Below are 21,673 nucleotides of genomic sequence, written 5' to 3' on the forward strand. Positions count from 1 at the left end.
CCGCTTTTTGCTGGCAGCACCAGTAGAGATCTTCTGTACCAGTGCACCAACCGACTGTTCCTGGTGCAAGTGCATTTCCTCATCAGCTCCCGTGTCTGTGAGATCAAGGGCAACGACATTACCTGGCCTGGTCTACAGATTTTCAGAGCTTTCCACTTGAATTCTTGTTTGAATTAGACCATTTTTTGCTAATGCAGCTACCCTTCAGGCTGTGGCTTTTTGTAAGTCTACTGAAGCCTAAGCTGAAATTATTTCTTTGCTGTCAAGAAACTCATCAGGCAATATGAATTATGAATTTACTCATTATGCATTATGAATTTACCAAACTTCTAACTATGCAATCTCATTCATTTCTCAGAGAGAGTTTTCCCATGATAAATGGAAGACATTTAACCAAAGACCTTACAGGAACTATTGCTTCCATTTTCAGCACCTAAGTCACGAAAAGCCCAGAAAGCCAGAGGGAGAGAGCACTGCTGCGATTGAGCAGCTGTGCTAATGCAGTCCAGGAGTTCTGCAACCAGAACATTCTCTCAAGTTGTACTTTCCTCACAGTTCATCCAAACTACATCTCGAATCAGATCGGAAATGACAATACACCAGCCTACAAAACATCATCAAGCTTAGCAAAAAAGGAATAGCTTGAGACCAAACCCCAACTTTAACACAAAACTCCAAATACTCACAAGCTTTTTAATCCTGTTCTTTAATGCACAAGATAGAACAACTCATTAAAAAAAAAAAGAAAAAAAAGAGGAAAAGCATGAACACAGTAACAGGAACATCTGGAGTCAGCTGAGGCAGTTGCCAGACCAGTCAGGGCTGGATCAAAATTCTTAGCTTGCCTTATGGATCAGCTGAATGCAAAGCTGCAGTGACTTCAGAAAATTCAGTGCATATCTCCTTTTATTAACACAGAACACACACACCTGGGCTGCCACCTTTAATCCCTTTATAAAAGGAAAAGCAGAATAAATGCACCTGGAGAGCAGGCACCTAAATTGACTGTTTTCAGCTCTTCCCCAGGACTTGAGTGGTATTTTATGGCATTTATCCATGCTACCAGAAGCAACTGTTGCACATGTTGGGAAACCATCACACACTATGGCAGTAAGACTCGACGAGCAGCAGTACTTGCATGAAGTAAGAAATTTACTGCTATGGTAACACTAGACCCCAAAGCCAGGTCACACACAGGTGGGAAAAACATTAGCAAACAGGTCTTTGAAAACAGAGTCCAAAGAGAAAAAACCTGCATCCAGGTAAACGTAACACCCTAAAATAAAGGCCTGTGACTGAATACATGGAAGCAGTGCTGTGCTTTCTAGTGTAGGTGAAAAAGTCATTAAGAGTTTCTCAGAGGAAGTCTCCTCTCCCAACAGAACTCTATCTCCATAACTGCAAGCAATGGAAATTTATCTGGAATAAACTGAAAGCTCGGCACTGCTCAAAATCAAGGCAAAACTTCCAGGCCAGTGAAATTCATCTTAGATCACACATGTCCATTCAACTTAACACTATTTTTGCAGCTTTGAACCATGAAAACTAGTAGCAGCTGAAAAACTCTTAAATCAGCATCTGTGTGAATAACCTGACAACTCTTTATGGAGTGGTGGAGAAGGAAAATGAAGGAAGATGTTCTACCAAAACTGAAATGATGACCCATTGCAGGGATGCTGTTTTTAGAAAGAATTTCTTTTCAAGGAAAATTGAAGTTATAGGAATATTCATTATTATCCACCGTCAGCCCTGACCCTCTCAATCTGAGCAAGAAGTGAAGGAGACAGGGACAGTTGGTGAAGCTCAGCAGTTAGTGGGTGAGACAATGGGTACAGTCCTGGAGGGACCATTTCTTTTGGTAGTACACAAAGTTTTTCACATGTTGGTGCTCATCCTGGACTGGCTGTTTGCTGGAGTAAGATCCCCTTGGCCGCCTTCTCTCGGAGGAGACTGCAACAAGACCAACACACATCCTAGTTAGTGATGTGTAAATACCCTGCAGGGTGCTTCCTGAGAGACCACATGAAGCACAGGTGAACAACAGCAGGATTAACAGCAGCAGGAGAGCACATCCCCAACTCAAATAACGATGGCTTTCAAAAGCTTTGTCTTTACAACTTCTACAGTTACAGTTCACAACAACTGTTCCTAAAAAAGTAAAATCAGAACTCTTATTTACTGCGTACAAGTTGCTGTTGGCCCTGAAAGTTGAATCCTATCTGCCATTTAGTCATCATAGAGATTAATATACTATAGAATTTTACATGTTCTGTGGCAGATGGCCTATCTTCCCTGAGGGCGTTCTTTTGGGACTGCATCCTGGAAGGTATACTCCAAGCAATTCATGCATTTTTTACTTCCTCTGCCAAAAAATTACCTAAACCAATCTTTGTTTTGATAAAAGATATGTAACGAGTAAGCTAGAATCAACCCAAGCATGTGAACTTCAAAGGACATTTTGCATTGTATAAGCAGGTGAATGTGTTGGCCAGAAACATCTGTTCCTTATATATTTATATTTACTACTGTGAAAATCTGTCCAATCATAAGCACAATAAATCCACTTCCCCCCAGAATCTTCAATTCACCAATTTTGACAGTTTCAGTTAAAAAAAACTTAACATGTTTACATTGTCCCGAAGTCCACATTTAACACGCCCCTACCTTCACATGTATTTGGTTGCGCAAGACCGCAGCACGCAGGATCATGGCTTTGGCACGGCGCTGAAACTCTTTGCCCATTAGTAAAGACTTCTCAAAAGTTGTGCTACGCTGATCTACATCTCGAGCGTAAAGAATCTGTAACCAATACAGAGAACTGTACACAAGAGCTATGACAGGGTTCCACAGCAGGAAGTCCTTTCTGCACAAGGGAACAAACCCAAGGTATCATGGACTCTGAGTTTACACACAGCTCAGCACTGCTGAACGTACCGGTCACAACAGATGAATGCAACTTCACAGTGTTCCAGAATGGAGAGTTTCTAATCTTAGTACAGCTGTTCAGTGGCTCGGATACACTCACCTTACTGTGTGAGTCTATTCTGGCATTGATCAGTCCCTCCAGGATCAGCTGTGTAAGTTCATCTTCCAGAGCAGCCACTGTAGTATTAAAAGCAGTGGCCATCTTGTGCATATCTGCTGACACATAGGGGCTGAAGTACTAGGAAGAAGAAAATACACAGTTACCAACTGTACTCCCTGCCCTCTGGAAAACCATGGGAAAAGCAATTACAAAGATATGGCCTTTCTTACTGTTCATCCAACACTGAGGATTACAGGAACAATTACCTGAATAAGGGCACGATTTCGAATCTGGGTATAAAGTGTCCTGACATGAGGTGCAAGGTACATGTCCAGCAGCAGATTGTCCTGTGCAAACAAACAGAAACACAAGCAAAAGAAAAACAGACATCCAAATATTATTCTTATGTTCTGAAACAAATATGTGTATATAGCTACACCTTGAGGGTATTACACTACAGCAAGGCAATACCATAAAACAAGAATGAATAAATATAGCAAGCTATTTAAAAAAACTTGCTAAACTACTCCCAATTTCCATCTGCCTTATCACAAGACAGAAGACACGGAAGAGCTGAACACTCTTAGTAGCTACTTTTAACAGTCTCTGCTTCTCACTAAAGGCAGGTGAAGGGTCTGGTTCTGCACTGTTACCCTGCAACTCACCTTCATCTCATCCAGCATCTTCAGGCATGAAGCATATTTGGATTCATAAAACTTGAAGATGATGTCACGAACCTGCGGCTCCAGCTCCAAAAACAATTTGAAGGAGCTACAGGTAAAGGTGACAGTGATAAGACATTGGAACCCACCACTTAAATACCCCACAAACCCATCACTCCAAGTTGCAAGGTTACAAACGCTCACTAAGATTTGAAAATGCCAAGATTTTACTCTCTAACAGACCACACAAACCATTTTCAACAGGGCTGGGAGCCTGGAACACAAAGAAATGCAGCGCAGCATCAGAGCTATGGTGAAGGAAGGCAAGAGACTTTTGACAAACCAAGCAGTACAAGTGTTTGTCAATGCAAAACAAACTTTTAGTGGGAATAGATCAAAATGAGGACACACCACCAGAAAAAATAGGCCATGTTTGTGCAGGCACTGTGGTCTGCGCTAGCCAGCTTTTGTGTTCCCTTTCAAACTGCAGCCTTCACCAGGGACAGCATGGCCTAGGCAGGTTGAGCAAGCAACTGTCTTAGGAAAATAACCTATCATTAAGTGTGGGAAATCTTTGGGACACACACTCTTTCTCAGCACCCTCCCAGTTCTCCATCACAGATCTCAAACCCTGGAATCTCAACCTGTGAATCAGCCAATAAAATAGCAGTGTAACAACCCTTTTCTCACATCAGTTTAAAATTATTGCTTCCATGCAGTTGGCTGACAGGAATTCAGTATCACTGCAATTCAATCTGTGACACATAAATATCCATTTTCTTCCCAAGGCTGTAATTCTCTTAACCTCGTATACATCATAGTTAAATTACACCGCAAGTTGCATTAAGAATTATTAAACTGTATTAATACAACTAATGTACACCAGAACAACTGATAACATGATGGCAAATTATCTTACAGCTGCCCCTGTAGGGTTCTGCACCTCTGATTTAATATCTGATATGCACCAGTGATGGAGAGAGAAAACTGGGCTATGCATATGCTGGATTTGACATGGGCTGGAAACTGACATTGTAATAGGACAATTAACTACTGTGGTTTAGACAGTGAAATGGCACTTAATGCCAAACTGAGGCGCTGTGATTCTTTTTTCTCCTATATAAGAAAGCTATTACTCCTGAGAGAATCCACTCTCAATTCCCCTGTCCCAAAAGATGTCCAGTACATACAAACTCCTCTCAAGGCATCACTTACCTGCTGGAGATAACATTTCGTTGCAGTTCCTGACGGTCAAAGGTAGCAAGGGCACAGAGACCACCATACACAGCCACATTGCTGGGAGATAACAGCTGGAAAGAGGGCAGGGAGAGAGACAGGAAGCTGTCACTGACTACTAAAATGGCAGAAGGATGGAATTAAGTATTCTGCCCCAGGCCTCCCCTTCACACAGTGACAAGATTAGGCCCTGTTAAATGCAGTGGAACCACTCAGCACACTCTCAGGCATTCACCCAGAGCCTGAGTGACTGTCCACTGCTAGGAGAGCAGAAGCCGATTCCAATAGACAGTCTACTGATTGAACTACAGATACATAGATCTGAGATGTGAGATACACAAATCTCACAGGTAGTTCCCATGTGATCTAGAGTATATAATTTAGAGAACCCACAAACTGAGACTAAAAAAAACTCAAAACTGAAAGCCCAAGAAACCAACACAATTCACAGCACCACTAAACTACACAGGAGTGCTGTGAGAATAACTACAGCATCTGAATTTTACAGCCTAATACTTGGATGAATTACAACCCCTTTAAGACCTGCACACACCTCCCTCTTGGTCCTCACCTCAGGGAAATCACAGTGATCAAATGATGCCAGTAAGAAGCACTTTGCTGCCTGTTTGTACTTCCGAGCAGCTAGTTCAGCCAAGCCTAGGAACCAGGAAAGGTTAGTTTATGACAGCGTACAAATGAGGAGAAACTGCAAAATCCAGAGAGTCCAACAAGCCCCCAGCATGGTTGCTAGTGCCTTCAATACTGAAATGAGACCCTCAGGCAGTATCTAGTGTCCCTTGAACTACCCTGACTCACACTACCATCCTCTCTGAAGAAATTTAGGGAGAAGAAAGAAGCAGCAAAAACAAGTCAGCAGTTACATCTCATCAGCTCTATCAAATCTGCATTTCTGGTGAGAAAGTCTGACAAATCAGAGAGAAAAAATAAACCAAGTGTACACTGCCATCAAAGAACCCTCTGGACAGCTAACAGGCAGAATGATGGGGAGACAATACAGGAAGCTAAAGGATTCACTCACCTGCTGCACATTTCAGTTTGGTGAGAATTGCTTGTGTCTGGCTGTCTCTTTCTCCTCTTTGCTAAAGGTTAAGAAAAAGCAGTAGTGAGCAAATGGTATGAAAACCATTTTGATCACAACTGTCCTTGAGATAATTCATACTAATAATTAATGTGCAAATCTCAGCACCAAGATAACTTCATCTTATTTGTCTTGGGAAATATAGCAAGAACTGAGGATAGGAAGTCTGGTTTTACCATAAGTCACATTTCCTACGAACAAATCATGGGAGAAAAGCAACAACAGAAAAGAAATAGTACAGCAGCCAAGGAGACTGAATTAGAGAACAAATAGTCTGTAAGATGAAAGGAGTCTTACAGAGAGCAAGTAATGAAGGGGAAAAGGAATAAATAGTTTTACAAATTTTGGAGACAGAAAACAAAGGGAATACTCATGCAAGTTAAAAAGCAGGACCTTACTTCTGCAATTTCTGGTGTAGACTCAGCCTTGCTTACATAGCTCAGAACATGAGACCAATTCTGGAGGTAGACACTGACCTGTAGAGAGCCAGAAACAGTGTAGAACAGGCATGGATAAATGGTGTTACTTTAGATAAGAAGTATCATTACAGACATGAGAAATGTAACCAGAGCAAAGTACAGGTGGACTACATAGCAGATATCAGAAAGACACCAAGTACCACTTCCTGCAAGCCCTCCTACCTTGATGACATTGAGGCACATGTTGATAACATGTTTAGCACTGGTGCAATAATCACGGGCTCGTGAGTAACACTTGAGAGCGTTGCTGAGGTCCCCACAGTCAAGGTAATGATCCCCCAAGTCATCATGGCCTCTCCTGGAGCACAGAAATTAAAATACCAATGAACTGCGTGCTCAGAAAGGGACACAGTTAGTTTGTTCCAAACAAGTAACTCAACACACTGACCTAAGGCACTGAATGCAGTTGACATCCTGTGTTAGGTGCCTGGAGGAGCAAAATGCTCTTCCTTGCTCCAGCAGAGCCTTCTGTATCTCACCTGATACTCTCCTTGATGGAGTTTCCTTTGTAATTTTTCAGATCTGTGTCGAGTTTCTCCAGTTTAAGAAGAGCTTTTTTGCGTGTAGCTTCAACCCAAGCTGAGTCAAGAGGAGGGGGTTCAATTCCACTGTCAGGGACAGCATCAGGTGTGTTCTGCAGTTCTCTGAAAGGAAAGAGTTCGAATGGGGCTATTACGTTGCAAACTTTTCAAAACAGAGGTCTGCTAAGTTGCCCTGCTATCCTAACAGCTCTGCACACATAGAGCAGACCAAAGAGAAAACAAGGGGGGGTGGCACCAAGATCTCCAGTGAAAACAGTAACATCTATCATGAAAGCACCACAGATGTTTACAAATTCTTCTCCAAGTTATCCTGCTGATCTTTTGCAGATATTTTATTGACAAGCAAGTCATTGGTAATTTTACAGAAACAACCTTCTCTATAAAACAACTGAAAGCAAGTTAGTAACAGCGATGCAATGGAAATATTTAATGACTCTAAAGAGTCACTGAATCAAATCAAACATCTCTATATGGGACACAAGGTGCAAGTGTTTATGAGCTTTCTCCCCAGTGATACTGCAATGGCTACACTATACAGATACTATCCAACTTCTTTTTCCATCCAGCTCAGATCAACAATACTGGCACTGAACTCACATGCCAGCATTTTAAACATTCTGAGTTTTTTGGGTGGAGTTCTCTGGGTGTTTTTGCCAACAGTCCTTTTTACAGACTGCAATGAACATACTGTCACACATACATGGTAAAGACTCCCAGGGCAAAATAGAAATCAATATGCATAGGAACAAAAATAATGCAAAGACAGGGAGTGTGGATGGCCAAGTGATGTATCAAAGGCTACCCTCAACCAGCAAACTTGCTGGGGGAGGGGGACAAAACAAAAGAAGACAAACAGACATGGTTTTAATTTCTGAACACCAGAGCATCTAGAAGAGGCTTCATCTCGAAAATCTACTAAGAAAAGACAACTGTGCTCACTAATATTTGAAGCAGTTGCAAGGACTAAACTCTCCTCAATATTTACCTGTAGCCTTTTAAAATACTGAGACGTCAGAAAGAGATTATGTCATTTGTGTTAATCTTTTTAAAAAGCATGAGACCTTAGGCCTGAACACAGATATTTCACTGCTATCAAATTCTAAGGGTAAAGACAATTTCCATAAGGAACATGCTATTATTACATGCAAAGTCCCAAACTGTGGCCCACCGGTCTTAAATAAAAAAGTTCCCCAGTTTCCCATGATCTTGTAGTACCTGGTGGCCTCAGACAACTTTCTGTGTATTTCTTCATACACATCAACATTGAAAGTTCTCTGGACAAATGACAGAGCCATCTTGAGAGCTTCCACCCGCAGCTGAGGGCAGTGATCAGCAATGAACTGCAGTCGCTCAATTCTCATCAGCCCACTGTAGCTCGAGGCATACTGCTCCAAATCCTGCAAACAAGACCTGCTCTTAAAAGGTGAAGATGCAACACAAAATCAGGCTACTACTCTGTGACCTGCACAGGTTTGCCTGCAGCCCTGACCCCTCTATGGAGGGCAACATGACTCAGACAAATGAAATATCAGGCAAGCTTATTCCATTTCTGTTGTCTTCAAAGGTTAGTAATTTCCTCAGAAACATGCAGTACATCACAATTTCCCTTTCTTTATTTCAGGTGTGATGCTGTCCATAAGACATCAGCTCCCCCATTGTAAGCATCAGCTGAATCACCTTGCTAATTTATCAAGTTTCCATCATTTGAGCTGAAGTTTCCTAAACCAGACAACCATTCCAAATGTAGTTCTTCCTTGAAAAATAATTAAAAATAGTTTCCATATGACAGTTTGCATTCTTTTTTCCCCATTAATTTCTTAAAATATCTCCTCTAAGAACAAATAGTATCTTTTACTCTTGAGGAAGAATTTGAGTTTTAGATTCTGAACACTTAACAGATTTTAAGCCTTGGGGTGGAAGGGAGAAGAAAAGTACAAAATGACTAGTAAAGATACGATACAGCATGGCAGGGAGATTGCCTGAAGACAGAAGTTCACATGCAAGCAACTACAGCAGAGTGTTCAGGGCAAAGTCAAGCATTCAGGCAGTAGGAAACACCCAATGCAGGTTGCCTGCCCACATCTAATACACATCCTGTCATGTCTGACCCCCTTACCCCTGCTTGTCTAAATTAAGATACCATTACAGACGTCACGGTAGCATTTTCTAACATGAATGACCTTGCTCTGAGATTTAAACACCACCTTGTGCACTGAAAATTTGTATTTAGGATTCCTGCTTTATTTGCCTCATAACTTCAAAAATACGACACCAGCATTCTTTCTTCCACAATTTCATGCCTGATGGCATACAATACTCCTGAAATCCCCAAGTAATTTCACTTCACTCCTCAGCTCTTTGAATGTCAAAGGGTAATTATGGTCCTTCACATCAGTTACAGTGAAAAGAAAATTGCTAAGTTTTGTGGCACACTAGATCTATAGCAACAGCAAAGACAAAGGTCACAACATAATTGCTTCATCACTCTACCTTCAGAACAGACTTGAAATGCAACGAAATCAAACAAAGTATCAGGTCATAGGCTAAAAACCAAACCAAACAACAAACAAAAAAGACAAAGCTAACAAACCAAGCAAAAAAAAAGCACTAAAAAAGAGAGCTGTGCAGTACACAGTGAGTAATCATGTAACTTGTTAATGACGCACAGGGACAAGAAGAACCATTTAGCTCCAGAAGTTATGTGAGATCCAAAGCTTCCTAACTAAATGCTTTCTTTTGCAACTTTAACATCGCTTTAACTTCGTCCAGTCGAGATTTTTGTTCTCTTCTGCAACAACCATCTCTCACTGTTACAGAGCTAATACATAAAAATTGCTCAAAGTATCAAACAATCAACTAAAAATTGAAGAAAATATGAGCAAATACAGCCTTCTATAACTCTGCAGTTCTGTGGGCTTTAGTCTCCAGAGGATCAGAAAATGGAAGAACTCAATCCTGATTTATATACTTAAAGCACCTGAGCCTTGCTCCTCGAAGACCAAGCCTCAAAATACAGGAATTACGCATCTCTAAGTAATCAGAGAGGGACTAAACTATCTCAGAATGGAAACTGTCTCAAACAGGCAGCAAGCAGGAAGACACAAAGCAGCAATTCCTCCTTCATCTCAGAAAGTTCAGTAAAGGTGGGTATGTGACTAGGAGCTACAGAAGAGATCATGGCTATTCTTACCCCACCTTGCTTTGAAGAGAATCCATTAATCTCTACGTAACAATTTGATAAGGAGCAAAATGAGGGTTTTTCCAAAACCTCAAAGGAAGAGTCAATGCCCAAGAATTGTAATCCACTAGCCCACAACCAGCACATACCAGAGTGGGGTTCTCCACCACATAGTTGATATCAGGTGCATTTTGCTGATCTTCTTGTGGATCTACGTCAATCTGCATGGGTTCTACTGCACCCTAGAATTGCAAAATGAGGTGAAGAGTAGTTTGTTACATTTGGGCACAAAAAAAAAGTTATGCAATTCAATCTATTAAGAACTTGCTTAAATATACATTCATTTTTTTAAATGAAAAAACACTCCTCAGTCTTTGGACATGGTTAGGATTTTTCTCTAGCAATACCACTACTCAGCACCATGCTTTGTCTCAAACCAGCAGCACTAAGGCTCAGCATTCCCACAAAACATTTTATTTTGTTTGGTAGATTATTAGGCAAGACAGTGAAGGGGTCAATAAATCTGGTTCTACAAAGTATCTCAGGCATGCACACTAAATGCCATATGATATTGCGTTTCATTTCCTTGAACAAGTGCAGGCATTAACACTCAGCTCAAGAAGTTCCAGAAGTACCCCAAAAATCACAGGAACCTTCCAAAGGTGCTTTACTCGGTGCTTAAAAGTAGTTGTTGGGCTTTTTCGGGGGGGGAACAAAAAAAAAGATGACAACTGTTACACTTTTAAGAGTATTAAAAAAATGTAAGGAACAGAATGCAGAATGATAATTCCAGAGATCCTAACAAATACTGGGGAAAAAATTATTATCAGTTGAACTACCCAACTATCTGAGCCCAACTGGTCACACAGACTGTCTTTTGCAGAACAGCAGAATTTTTTTTCTCCCAGTACATCTGGCACTGCTTTGCACCAGTTCAGTGACATCAGCACAACTACATCAAGACAATGCCTGCAGGTCTTCCCATTTAAGAAGTAACCTGGTTAGCACTTGGATGGGAGACCACCTGGGAATACTGGCTGGGGTTAACCATGACAAAGACCAATTTACTATACAGTCCCACAAACAAAACCAGCATGCTAGCATGAAATGCTCTTCCTTCTCCTAGTCAAAAGTGTGCTGAACATTCACCCCACGTATTATGATTTTAACCCAGGAAAAACAAGCTGAATGTCTTCTTATAACATGCTGAATATGTGCAGATATTGCCATAAGCAACACCTGATTTGAAGCAAATTGTACAAGTGGGCCTTAGAAAAGACAAAAACACTTTGTCCCCACCAACACCAAATTATTTCCATGGTTTAACCGATTTTGTTGTCTGTTAAGAAATAAATTATTAAAGGGATTTGGGGTTGGGTTGGGGTGTGTGTGAGGAGGAACAGGGCAGCTCCAGATTTCAGAGCTCTAAGATTTGATCCATCTTGTATTCCCCCACAGCCTGCTCATTCTTTCAGACTGGTATGTACCAAACAGGCACATATCTCAGCACTGATGTGGGTCTCCCATAATATAAAGTAAAGCATATAGATGTCTGTTTCCTAGGTTGGTATTCTCTGCATGAAAGAAAGGGAGAAGGATGCAAAGGAGAGTTTGACTGTTCAGATCACCACCCAGGAAAACCGTGCATATGAACATTTAAGGCATCGTACATTGAGACCATTACTTTTTCCATTTTTATCTACCTTCTATCTTTTCTTATATCAGAAACACTAAGTGTCAGGGTTGGTTTTTTTAGGATGTGTTTGCCTACCATAGTAAAAACCTGATACGGGCTCCTAATCAGCATTACAGAAATTAACAGTAACTCCAGCTGGTGGAACAGAACCATTTGTGTCCTGCTGCGCTGGTAGGCTGTACTCTGCATTTCTCTTTTAACTCCCAGATAAGGAAAAACACAAGTGGGCTGGAAGTCCCACTAGGACAGACAAACTCAGACATTTTCAAGCTAACTCTTTATTTTGGAAGATGCAAAGGTCAATTAAGAGCGACTCAAGCCAATAAAATAAGGCTCTTTCCCCAAGATTTCCTAAGCCCAGCAGGGCAGCCAGTTGGAAAGCTCCTCACAAGGCCTCATACAGGCCGATTCTCCAGCGCTCCCCTGAAGTCTCCGACTGTACTCAGGAAAAGGTGTGACCTACTGCGGGGGGTGCAGTCCAGACCTGCCACTGATGAAGAAGCTGAGCTGGATGCTGAACTATCCCTCATTCTGTCCTGACTTCCTGCAACCCTGCGCCCTGACAGAGAACTTGCTAGCTGCTAAAGGAAAGAGAGACCGTTAACTCGCAAAGGGATCACCTGTTCTGTTACTGAAGGTCCAGGCTCTGTACACCGACCCTCTCTGGGCTCCTGCGGCTTTCTCCCTGTACTGCCGACTCTCAGCTCCTCTTCCAGCGCCACTACCCAGGCCCTACCTACGGCACATACAACGCGAAAATCAAGCAAGGGGGCCGCTGCAGCGGCGAGGAACGCCGCGGGCACCGGAAGACTCTAGGCTGGGCGCTGCTCACTGCGATCGGCAGCGGAAGCAACACAATGGACCCGGCGGAAGGGCGAACGAGGGCCTAGGGCCGGCCGAGAGCGGCTCCCCTTCCCGTGAGGCAGCCACGGGCGCGGAGTCCAAGGGGAAGGCCGCACGCGCCACCCCGAGGCCGCGGCAGAGCCAGGCCGCACCGCGCCACCCGGAGCCGCGGCAGGGCCAGGCCGCACCGCGCCACCGAGCACCGCGCGGGGGCAGGAACGGCCGCGGAGGTCCCGGCGGCTGCCCCGTACCTGCAAGTTAAAGACCTGGACGGGCAACGGCATCCTTCCCCTCACGGCTACCACTTCCGGTTGACCTCCCCGCCTCTCCTCCGCTTCTGCTTCCACTTCCGGCCCGCGCGGCGCCGCCAAACCGCATCCGACAGGTGAAGCCCTTAAAGGGGCCGCGGCCCTTCTCGCCTCTCCCCCCGGCGCCCCGGGCGGCGGTGTGGGAGCGGCGGGGCTGCGTGCGGCTCTCGTCGTTGTGGGGCCCGGCCGCGCTCGACGGCTCCCGCCGCCCGGGACGGCCGCCCCCGCCGGTCAGAGTGGCCCGGGCTGCCCGGACGCTGCCCTCTGTCGGCCGCAGACACCGCCCGGCCGGGACCGGGCGCTGCTGGGGAGAGCGGGAGGCGCGGCCGGGCTCCCGGCGCCGGCCCGCCCGGACCCGACGCCTGCCTGCGGGGCCATGAGGCGGCCGCGCAGCGAGGCGCGGGCCCGCGGGGCTGCAGCATGAGCCCCTGCTTGGGGCTCCGCAAGGCCTGCTTCCTGCTGTCCGTTACCGCTGCCGCCCTCGTCCTGCTCCTGCTGCCGCGGGGGCAGCCCCCCGCCGCGCCCCGCCGCCGCCCGGCGCCCGCAGCCGGGCCGAGCAGGCCCCCTCCGCAGCGGCCGGTGCCCGGGAGCAGCGCTGTGTCCGGTACGCGGACGAGCTCCCGCGGGGAGCCGGGGGCCGGGGCCGGAGGCCTCGCCAGCAGCTCGCAGCTCGTGCGGAAGAGCCGCCCTGGGACCGCGGGGGGCTCGGGCAGAGAAAGCCTGGAGCTGAAGGACATCTTCATTGCGGTGAAGACCACGAGGAAGTACCACAGGAGTCGGCTGGACCTGCTGCTTCAGACCTGGATCTCCCAGGCCAGGGGACAGGTGAGCCGGGGCAGGTGGCCAGGGCCTCACCCCGCGGTGTTCCCGAGCGGCGGCTGCGTTTTCTCCTTATGTGTGTTAAAAACCTCTTTCCTAGGGAGATTGAGGAAGGTCTCAGCCTACCTCCAAAGGGTTCATCGTTGTTTGAGGTAGTTACATGCAAGCTGGGGTCAGTGCTCCAAGCAGAAGCAGTTTGCTGAGTTTTGTATGACTGGAAAATGCTACAGGATAATGAAAGATGCTGGGTGCTGGCACATCTAAGCCCAAGTTTTGTCTAAGTAGTTCAGCGACTTAGGATTTCCATAGAATAATGTAGAATTTGTTCCCTTGTTTGGGAATTTCAGGCCATTCAAGTGTGTTAATGCTTTGCTCAGCAGCTGGAACAAGACTATGATCACCAGGACCTTTCCACCCTTTCTTTCTTTTAGCTTGCTTAACACCTGAGGATGACTCTTAGCCAGAGAGGGCAGGAAGTTGCAGAGGGAGGGAGGTATTACCAAAAAAGACAGTCATTTGTATATGGAAATGAGCTGTCTGTAGCCTTAACTGAGGGAAATAAAATCTTGGATGCTGAAATGGATTATTATTTTACTGAAATGAGACTCTTCTGTTTGCAGTGTAAAAGCTTATCAAATAAGGCAGGGGCTAAAGTTGCTGGGGTTCTCCCCACCCTGCTTCTGATGGCTACTGTGAAGTAAAATAACCAGAGAAACCTTCAGACTTCTCACTGCAGATGACAAAAGCTGGAACTAGTTTCTGAAATTCTTGAATGCGGACAAACCATTTTTGTCTTCCACAGACATTTATATTCACGGACTGGGAGGATCGGGAGCTACGTCTGAAGGCAGGTAAGCTGTGTAGTGTAGGTGCATGCTGTCTGCTAGAGCTGAGTGTTGTCTCTGTTGTACCTGCCCTAGTAGCTGTTCTTTCATGCTGTGCAAGCAATTAGGGAAGTTAAGATAGAGAAACCTTCTCCTTTCACAGGAGAATATGCTGCTCCTTCTTACAACCTGGACAAGATGCCTGGAACTTCCTGAATACTGGTTTCCCCTTTGCACCCACTTTCTTCTTGTTAGTAAGGTTAAGTCTATCTGTTCCAAAGTTATATTAGCTGTTTCCTTTGCATACGGTCTCGTGGCACATATCCTGTGCTCACATTTTTATGTTCTCTACAGCCCACATGCCATATGCATAACCCATAAGACCTGTCCTGCAGTTTACTCTCCATTTGTGTACCATATGCACTGAAGATGTAGTGTATTTGTGCCAAATGTGCCCTGCTTTTGTAGTCTTTTCTGGACTACATATGCTTCTCAAACCTGAAAGAGCTGATCTCTGATTTTCTAGGGGATCATATGATCAACACCAACTGTTCTGCTGTCCATACCCGGCAAGCTCTCTGCTGCAAGATGTCTGTGGAATATGATAAGTTCCTGGAATCTGGGCAAAAGTAGGTGAAACACATTGTTCTGATTGACTTCGTTTCTTCCAGTTCTGTATTCACAGGAAGCCTGAATAACCTTCTCCGGTCCAGTAAGAAGTGCAGTGTTAGCTAGAATGTGGTAATGAGCAGAGGGAAGAAGCACAGTATGAAGCTGTGTTTGTAAACCATCATTATCTGAAACATGGAAAAGATGATAATCTAAAGAGGGTTATTCATTTCAGCCTCTTTCCAGAATTAGAATCTGTGGGTGCTTTCATCTTGCAAAGTTTGTCATTCAGGACAATGGGAAATACTTTTCTGCTCCAACCATGGAAGACTAAGACTCAGCTGTTAAACCTATAACTCATTTCTTTGCTCTGCATAACTTTCTTATTTTATTTTATTTAAAGATGGTTTTGCCATGTAGATGATGACAACTACGTGAACCCTCGGACTCTCCTGCATCTCTTATCTGCCTTCTCACACAGCCAGGATGTCTACGTGGGGCGACCAAGCCTGGACCATCCAATTGAAGCAGCTGATCATGTCCAAAGTGATGGATCAGTAAGCAAACTTTGCAGTTAGTCTGAAAGACATCCTGACCTTCTAAGCTTTTAAAACCTTGAGAGTTTGTAGGATTCCCTGATAAAAACAAGTTATATAATCTGCAAGCAACAAACCTGGTGGTTTTTCAGAGGTAGGGTGCTGGGTTAAATGAATCTTCAGTCTGACCTCCTGTACATATGTACAATAGGTTTGTTTCCTGGGTGGATGTCTGTTTCTCTCCTTTACTCAGGTATGTTGATGATCTCCAACAGTATGTGATATCCAATAGAGCCTTGGGTTTCCTTCCCTGTTCAGTCAAATGGGAAAAGCTGATCATCAGTAACTACTGTGTGTTTTTCTTATTCTTCTTCAGAAGACAACCGTGAAATTCTGGTTTGCCACAGGTGGAGCAGGATTCTGTATCAGCAGAGGTCTTGCCCTGAAGATGAGTCCCTGGGCCAGGTAAGCACTGTTCCTAGCTGACTTCCATCAATATGTGTATGTTAGGTTTTAAAGCATACTTCATCTCTTGTGCTCCATCTCACAGCTTGGGTAATTTCATCAGTACTGCAGAGAGGGTGCGTCTTCCTGACGACTGCACTATTGGCTACATCATTGAAGGGCTGCTGGAGGTAAAGCTGCTGCATAGCCCATTGTTCCATTCCCATCTGGAAAATCTGCAAAGACTGCAAGGTGAATCTGTGCTGCAACAGGTAGGGAAGCCTCATGTTCTGTTCTTATAATTACATCTCAGTCTGATCAGAAAGAGTACTCTCCACAGACTTAGCACTCTTCAGCAAAGAAGGATGTCTGCAGACTTGCTCTGTGCCATGGGAGCTGTGTCCCATCCAGTTCATTCAGTTAGGTAAAAAGCACACTTTCAGCTTAGCCAATTAGGTCATACAGCAGTGCCCTCCTTTGGGGATATATTCTGCTACATTGAGTCCTGATATGATGGTTTCTATCTCATTCTGAACTGTGGCTTTCCATGAGTCACAATAGAAGCAAGTATAGAAGGGGGCAGGATTTAGTTTGCCTGCTATAAAAGAAAGTATTTGTGTCTTTGCCTAACAAAATCTCAGTTTTAATTCATGCTGTTCAAAACGACTAGTGTAGCAGCTGTAGCAAGTACCTCTTCAACAACTAAGACATAGTGAAATGTCTGATAATTTTTAAGAATAATTTGTCTGAATCTCAAAAAACAGAATCAATGTTTCAAGAAAAAAAAAGTATTTTTAATTGCTTGGATACCTTTGTACTCATGGGCAGTAGATGGAGCTGTAAGGCTATTCAGAGGTTTTGCCTTTTGCTGTTTGGCACCCTGAACAAACAGGAGTGTGGTTTTGCCCCTGCAAGCTGCTTGGCTACATTTTCCTGGGAATTGTATTAGGCAGCAGAAGCATACACTTAGGGCCAAATTCCAGCAGCATGTAATCTCCTTCACACTAGTGAATTTAACTGTAGGCTGAGTACAGCCTTGCATTGATGACCATTGTTCCCCTGAGACTGTAACAGCTGACCCAAAATCCAGAAAATTTGCAATCAGAAAGAAACTGTAAGTCATCGTGTATCTGGCACCTGAAGATTTCTTAATGCAGTGCTTCTGTGGTAGAATAGCACCAAATTGGAGTTTGAGTTCTAAATGTTGCTGCCAGGTTTGTCACGTGGCAGTCCTTCGCGTGCCATTTAACAGCCAAATGTTTCTGTTTTCCCTCTGTACTAAGACACTACTGTTGCAGATTTCAGGCAATGGCCAGTGAGGATGGACATATGTTACTTAGTAAATATACAGATATTAGTGGGATTAATGCCCTTAGAAAGCTGCTTATAACTCATCTTGGCCTTCAGAACAATGCAACTTTCAGCTCCTTTGTTTATTCTTCCACGTTGCCTTAAGTGAGCAGTGGTCCATTTGATAGCTACTGTTCAGTGCCAGTATTGCTTTTATTAAAACTAAACACTGTTTTTCAGATGTAATCAATAATTCAGACTAGACAGGATCCTTGGAGTCTTTCCTTATACCTCATGAATAATCCTACTGGCCCCACTGTTCTCTGCAGCAGTGTTAAAATCTTGACATTTTATTTGCTTTTACAGGTAACCCTAAGTTATGGAGACCCTGAGAACAAACACAATGTTGTGAGTGTGGGAGGAGTGTTTGGCCTTCAGCAAGATCCAACACGGTGAGTGTCCACTTCCAAAACAAGTTCTCCCTACCTTGTTCACATTTATCAACTGTAAGATGTTCAGACCCACTTCTGGGGTTATTTTCTCATGTCAGCTCTTGTTGTGCCAGAGGCAGATAGACCCAGTCTCTCTGCTCAGACTGCTGCACATTCAATGTTAGTATGCTCCCTGTATGGCGAATTCCAATCTAATTTTTTTCCCCTCTCTTCATAGATTCAAATCTGTCCATTGTCTACTCTATCCTGACACTATTTGGTGCCCTGCTAAGAAGATGTCATAATTCTTGTCCAGTCATTGACACCTGTATCTTACATAGTTTGCATAAGACGGGAGTTGTGGTGGACTTTCTGTGGTGGTTTTTCTTCTTCTGGAAGACAACCGGGGGTATCTACAATGGAGGTAGACAGACTTTATTTCCAAAAGCAAGGTGTTCAGCTGCAGCCTGGGACATTCCAAGAAGAATCCTTGTTCTTTTGTCTAGCGGCTCTTTGCATAATGACTACAGTCATAAGTGTTTGAGGCACTTCACACTTCCGTCTGATGTCATGTGAATCTGTGCTTGGACACACGCTAGGCAAATGCAGTACTTGCAATGTTAGCATTCTTACTGCTGCTAGGGGCTTTTAGAGGCCACTGTCTTGAAGCTGGAGTGCTATAGCAGACTGTAGTCCCCATGGTGACAAGAGGGGAAGTTTACACTCATCTTTCTTGGGAACAGAATTATTTAAGAGCTTCTATGGCCTGACATATTAAAACTCCAACTGTGGGCCAGAACAGGGTCTGTAAACACCAGAAATCCTGGAATCACTAGGGTAAAAAGGGCTGAAAGCTTTAGTCATGGGAAAACTTGTGTAAGGGTAAGCTTACTCAGAACTGGGTAAGAGTTGCTTGCATGCATGTTTTCCCCTGTAGTCCATGTGTACCTCCCATGGAGGTGATTGTCAGACTCATCTCTTACCAGCTGAATTGCAGTGGTTGTTGATTATGATGGTGGTCTGCCAGATCCAAGCCTATTCCCTTGATATTTGATCCTGAAGTATTTGCCAGACTACATGGTAATCATCTCTCCTGTGTTGCCCACAGCCCATGGTATGAGCTAGAGCACGCTCACTGGCTGAGGAGACGCCTTGTTTCTGATGCTGTGTAGTGTCTTCTGCTGTCTGTGAGGGAGGTGGAATGCTCAATAGCAATTAATGCCCTGAGGAAGTTTTTGATGGTATCATTTGAGGACCTTTAATTGTATGACTGTGATTACTCTAGTTTGTTCAGATAATCTGTTGATTACCCTAAGGTCTAGATCAGTGTTTATTCAATGTTTCAATAAACAGTTCATGCCGGCCCTAACAGGAGACTGTACAAGCACAAAGGTGGAAGATCAGTGCTGCTGCTTTTTAAATTAAGTAACCTTAGTTTAGAAAGTGGAAGAAATTGAGCTACATTTGTTTCCTTTGCTGTTAGCCCAAACTTCAGCCGTGTCAATCCTACCTGACATGAAGAACGGTATAGAAAATGACTCTGCAAAACCTCTATTTATTCGCACAAACTCTTCAGAAAATACTTGCTAGATTAGTGCTAGAGTCCTGAGGCTAAGTTAATGGGTGAATAATAGAATGGCACTGTGCAAACTGGAACTGTGGTCAGGGCTAGAATGTGGACCTAGCAACAGTTTCAGATTTCTGAGCAGCTGAGCTGTGGACTTCAGCTCATTGCTTTATGTGCTGCCATCTGAAAAGTGGTGTCATGTAGGCAGAGGCCTGCAGTGGATCCAGGTATGAAACTGAGCAGTGGTGGCAGTGCCCTGCCACACACTGCTCCCCACACTCTGTTTTTAACAGAAACTTGTCAGTGCCTACCTGGGTACAGTGTCCTCTCTGCATGATTTTAGTTAATTCCACTGAGGAGCAAACAAGATGATGCTACTTGCTCCAGTCCTGCAGCTTATGCTTAAATTTCTCCTTCATGTCAACTAAGGTGACCATGAGGTATTGGAACAAGAATGCTGCAGGGAATTGGCTCCAAGTCCAGCTTAGTATGGTGGCTGTTCCAGAACAGTTACACCTGTAACTCTAACAGCCTGTTCAGAGGAGGACCTGTGGAAGGCATTCCAGGTTGTGGAATGTTCTACCTCATTATTATGTCTTCTGCTCACTAGAATTGAGGTGTCCTGTGGTTTTAATGATTTGTTGTTAATGGCTCTGGAGATTCCTGGTATCTGCAGAAACTTTTTCCTTTTCCTAAGCCTTGTCTTCAACAATGTTTGCAACAATTCTTGTTTTCAGTCTCCTGTAGCAGAAAGCCATGAAACTTCGTGAGTTCTTGATAAGGTTTTGCCTTCAAACACTGATTCTGCACTCTTCTGTTGGAGCCTTTCTTTCTCTTCCACTGGTAGCAGCTCTTGTAAGGTATCACAGCCAGCATGGACTAGGTAGTGACTATGGCAAACTTGAGTTCAAAAATGACTCTATGTGGATGACAGCAGAACTGAATAGTACAAGTTGCAAGCTGTAGTCACTGGTCACCCTGATATACCTAGTTCAAAGAGCTGCCATACTCTAAGCTGGTAGGGTGTTTCTTAAACACAGAAATGACCATGTTCTCCGGCATGGCAATACAGAACTGTTCAATCTGTCAAACTTCTAAGGTTTCTTGTGTTGACAATGCCTTAGGCTGTGTGGATACATTTGGGTACAGCTTTTTAATCAAACTACTGTCTCATACATAAAGTGATTCTGCAAAATAAATATTTAAATATGTCAAAGGCTGTTTTGTGATATTTCTTTACATATTCTCTATTCCAAAAGAGGACCATAAACCCTGTAATCCAGAAAGCTACATCCTCCTGCCAGGCTCTTGTGATGCCAAATGGCCAAAAACTGTGTGAGTTACATGACTTGGATGTGCACAGGAACAAATATGGATGAGAAGAATCTTGGCACAATCCAATGATTAACAGAGTAAAGTAAAAGAATTCAAATAAGAACTAAGTTAAATTGTAAACTTGCCTCTGCACTTTCCTATTCTGCTTCTGCACTTACTAAACACGTTGCAGGAGCTCGTAAGAGTCCTCAGAAAGCAATGACTGGATTGGGTAGTATTACAGACCTGTCTGATTGCATTGTGTAATTGTGCTCCTCTGCAGTTACACAATGCCAGCTCTACATCAGGCGCTGCCACTGCCATGCTATCATTGGAAATAGACCGTGGGGCAGTAGTTTATCTGTGACCTCTTGGCTAGCTGTAGCCTGTTTGTCTGTTGTGCCCCCTAGCACGTTGCTGTTGTCACGCAGGTGCTGCATGAGAAGTCATGCATCCCCAGATCCTCGGGCACACAGAGCCAGTGTACTTAGCGCTGATGTTCTAGGCTGCAACTCGAAGTGGGCAGAGAAGTCCTCTGGTAAAACGTCTGTTTTTCTGCGGTATCCCAATGGCAATCAGAGCCTAGAGCGCTGACCCCTGCACCGCCACCTCCTGCTGGGCGGGCGCAGGAACGGCTTCTTCCTGCGTCCTCCGGGAGCTGCACCAGAGCGGAGCCGCGTTCTGTCCCTCCCAGTACGGGGGGCAGCGCCCGGCACAGCAGGGCCTCCCCGTCCGGCCAAAGCTGGACCGTGGGGGCCGGGCCTATCAGGC

The 21,673-nt window shown here is 44.3% G+C and overlaps 2 protein-coding genes across 3 annotated transcripts; one reads left to right on the top strand and one right to left on the bottom strand.

Annotated features, from left to right (window-relative positions):
- Positions 1-687: 687 nt before the first annotated feature.
- GPS1 (G protein pathway suppressor 1) lies at positions 688-13,076 on the bottom strand. 2 transcript variants are annotated; one of them, XM_034067936.1, is made up of 15 exons: positions 13,012-13,076; positions 12,538-12,653; positions 10,371-10,463; positions 8,259-8,440; positions 6,981-7,145; positions 6,664-6,799; positions 6,421-6,498; positions 5,963-6,023; positions 5,495-5,580; positions 4,903-4,997; positions 3,691-3,796; positions 3,292-3,372; positions 3,026-3,163; positions 2,665-2,799; positions 1,710-1,950 (listed from the first exon to the last, which is right to left on the bottom strand). In XM_034067936.1, exons 3-15 carry the CDS (start codon positions 10,446-10,448, stop codon positions 1,876-1,878), a joined length of 1,416 nt encoding a protein of 471 aa, XP_033923827.1. In that variant the 5' UTR covers positions 10,449-10,463; positions 12,538-12,653; positions 13,012-13,076; the 3' UTR covers positions 1,710-1,875. The 2 variants fall into 2 exon arrangements, with proteins under 2 accessions (XP_033923826.1, XP_033923827.1); XM_034067935.1 differs by lacking the exon at positions 12,538-12,653 and having other exon boundaries at positions 688-1,950; positions 13,012-13,063.
- Positions 13,076-20,804, top strand: RFNG (RFNG O-fucosylpeptide 3-beta-N-acetylglucosaminyltransferase). Its single transcript, XM_005144292.3, has 8 exons — positions 13,076-13,893; positions 14,690-14,738; positions 15,238-15,340; positions 15,724-15,877; positions 16,233-16,321; positions 16,407-16,572; positions 17,957-18,042; positions 18,260-20,804. Exons 1-8 carry the CDS (start codon positions 13,489-13,491, stop codon positions 18,324-18,326), a joined length of 1,119 nt encoding a protein of 372 aa, XP_005144349.3. The 5' UTR covers positions 13,076-13,488; the 3' UTR covers positions 18,327-20,804.
- Positions 20,805-21,673: the final 869 nt, after the last annotated feature.

The sequence above is a fragment of the Melopsittacus undulatus genome, chromosome 11 (genome assembly GCF_012275295.1).
Source record: "Melopsittacus undulatus isolate bMelUnd1 chromosome 11, bMelUnd1.mat.Z, whole genome shotgun sequence".
In the NCBI taxonomy this organism is placed as follows: Eukaryota; Metazoa; Chordata; class Aves; order Psittaciformes; family Psittaculidae; genus Melopsittacus; species Melopsittacus undulatus.

What these genes read in the sequence shown, in the direction of transcription:
- GPS1 (XM_034067935.1), bottom strand. Translation starts at nt 13,044, where the DNA reads ATGCCGTTGCCCGTCCAGGTCTTTAACTTGCAG. An exon ending in TGGTGGAGAACCCCACTCTG is followed by an intron (nt 8,441 to 10,370) that starts GTATGTGCTGGT and finishes TCTTGTTTGCAG; the next exon opens with GATTTGGAGCAGTATGCCTC. An exon ending in GCAACCAAATACATGTGAAG is followed by an intron (nt 1,951 to 2,664) that starts GTAGGGGCGTGT and finishes GTCTTGTTGCAG; the next exon opens with TCTCCTCCGAGAGAAGGCGG.
- RFNG (XM_005144292.3), top strand. Translation starts at nt 13,489, where the DNA reads ATGAGCCCCTGCTTGGGGCTCCGCAAGGCCTGCTTCCTGCTGTCCGTT. An exon ending in TTCCTGGAATCTGGGCAAAA is followed by an intron (nt 15,341 to 15,723) that starts GTAGGTGAAACA and finishes TTTTATTTAAAG; the next exon opens with ATGGTTTTGCCATGTAGATG. An exon ending in GTGAATCTGTGCTGCAACAG is followed by an intron (nt 16,573 to 17,956) that starts GTAGGGAAGCCT and finishes TTGCTTTTACAG; the next exon opens with GTAACCCTAAGTTATGGAGA.